This window comes from Sabethes cyaneus, chromosome 2 (assembly GCF_943734655.1).
Source record: "Sabethes cyaneus chromosome 2, idSabCyanKW18_F2, whole genome shotgun sequence".
Taxonomy (NCBI): domain Eukaryota; kingdom Metazoa; phylum Arthropoda; class Insecta; order Diptera; family Culicidae; genus Sabethes; species Sabethes cyaneus.
The window spans coordinates 67,596,216-67,598,544 of NC_071354.1; the positions used below are offsets into that span (position 1 = coordinate 67,596,216).

The 2,329-nt window shown below is 44.9% G+C and overlaps 1 protein-coding gene across 1 annotated transcript; it reads right to left on the bottom strand.

Moving 5' to 3' along the window:
- Positions 1 to 438: 438 nt before the first annotated feature.
- On the bottom strand, positions 439 to 2,063 carry LOC128735530 (uncharacterized). Its single transcript, XM_053830012.1, has 2 exons — positions 1,830 to 2,063; positions 439 to 1,191 (listed from the first exon to the last, which is right to left on the bottom strand). Exons 1-2 carry the CDS (start codon positions 2,061 to 2,063, stop codon positions 439 to 441), a joined length of 987 nt encoding a protein of 328 aa, XP_053685987.1.
- Positions 2,064 to 2,329: the final 266 nt, after the last annotated feature.

Genomic DNA, 2,329 nt, shown 5'->3' on the forward strand with positions numbered 1-2,329 from the left:
AGAAGGTTCAGCTATATGTTGCTGATGGATGTTTCTAGGATATTCGATGGCATACGTTGCACGTAAATGAAGGCAGCGTGGAGATGTTTCTCGAATGTTCTGGAAGGCTTACTGCTAGAAGCGCTCGTCGCGTACATACTGCCCCCCGTTGGAATGCAATTCCAAAATCAACTGCAGGTTTTCGCTGTTATCTTGCAGGGGCAATGGGGCTAACTTGCTTACTGCTCGACGGTAGATTCCGGACGCTGTCTGTACATCAGCAACACGTACAACACTCTCCTTGCCTGGGTAAACTGCGATGACCCTTCCCAACCTCCACGCTTGCGCAGGCTGGTTATCTTCTGCCAATAGAACCACTGTGCCTACGTCGATGTTGGGTTGTCTCTTGGTCCATTTCGCTCTGGGCTGCAAAGTGGATAGGTATTCTCTATTCTCTTCTCAATCTCGCAGCTGATTGAGGCACTGCCATCGCGTCAAACGATTGGCCGGAATGTCCGCATAATATGGTTTGGGTATCGGCTCCAAAGGCCTACCAAACATCAGATGGGCTGGAGATATCGGTTGTGGATCATTCGGATCAACAGACGAAGAGTACAATGGTCGGGAGTTGACGATTGACTCAACATGAGTCAGCACGGTATAGAACTTTTCAATGGTCAAGGTCACGTTTCCCAGAGTTCTGGCTAAATGTAGTTTTACCACCTTTACTCCGGCTTCCCATAATCCTCCGAAGTTAGGCGATCTCGGTGGAATGAACTCCCATTCCACTTCACGGCGTAGTAGAAAATCATTTATATTGGCCTTCGTAGTTTCACTATCGAATATGGCCCGTAGTTGGCGCAGCTGCTTGGATGCGCCAACAAAGTTGGTTCCGTTGTCAGAAAATATTCTGCGCACCTTTCCCCGTCTATTGATAAAGCGGTCTAGTGCGGCCAGGAATGCTTCCGATGACAAGTCTGACACAAGTTTGAGGTGAATCGCCTTCGAGACTAGGCACACGAATAAAGCGATGTACGCCTTCACGATCCTTGGTTTATACTTGTCCTCCTTCACTGAAATTGGCCCAGCATAATCGACGCCAGTCAACTCGAACGGTGCGACAATGTTCACTCGGGATTCAGGGAAATTTCCCATTAACGGTTGGATCATCTTCGGCTTCGTGCAAAAACATCTCAGGCAATTGTGGATTACCTTGCGAATAGTTGAACGAGCGTTTACGATCCAACATTTTTGACGAATGGCTGCCAAAACTCCTGACTACCCTTCGTGGAATTTTTTGATCAGTAACTCCGTTACTCTGTGCCTTTCAGGAAGCAATAGCTGATGCTTGGCTTCAAAGGATAATTTCGAATTTTTCAAACGTCCACCGACTCGTAGAAAACCGTCGTCGTCTATGAACGGCACCAACGCGGCCAAATAAATTTTAATGTCATTTTTAGCTAGCTTTGAAATTGGCTTGCAAAATCGGGGGGCAATCTTTTTTTATAAAATCAATTATCTCTGGGATCTACAGCCTAAAAAACTCTAAATATGAATATTAACGCTTTTAACACGAAACAGAAATAGAAATTTCAAGCAACGGAATTTCCGAAAATCAGCAAAAAAATTGTTCATTCGATTTTGTCTTTCTTTTCGTAGGTTTTTGCGCGGAAAATAACGTACATATAAAAAGCAAGAATAGATTTAGTTTTCACGTTTAAATCGTCATTGCTTGCAGTCGTTGGCACTTCCAGTTTTACGGCACGACATCGCATCGTATGAATGAAAATTTTATTTCTATAGAAATGCGAATTGCAGTCTGGACTGCGTAATACACTAGTTTAACTTACCGTAATTACCAAGGGCGAGAATTCTCGTGCCGCGAGCCCAAGGTTGGCCTTTGCTGCTCCCAGCGCAGAAACCCGTAGTCGGGAGTTGGCCGCTCCTCGGTCAACCTGTCGCCTGCGAGCCTTGCCAAACATATAGTTCAGCATGAAACCCTGCTTGACAATTAAGACAGAGGGTTTATCTTCAACGCCAGCTCGATGGTGTTCCCTGTCACGTTGCGACGAAGTACTCGTCATACCTACTTGTATCGAGAAACCGTCGTTCTGATTTTGGAGCAGACGGAGGATCCTATCGTTCGTTGCATCCACAATACTCACCATCAGGGATGCCACATATAATTCTGTGTTTTTTGTTGGAAAAATCTGACAATCTGTACGGCGAGAAAAAATATCTGTGCAAAAATCTGTCCAATACAAAACAATGAGAGTGAAAGAGACAGAGAGTCATTTTGCTGACTATTTCCGTCTCTTTCACTCTCATGTAAAAGCTCAAAAATCTGTTT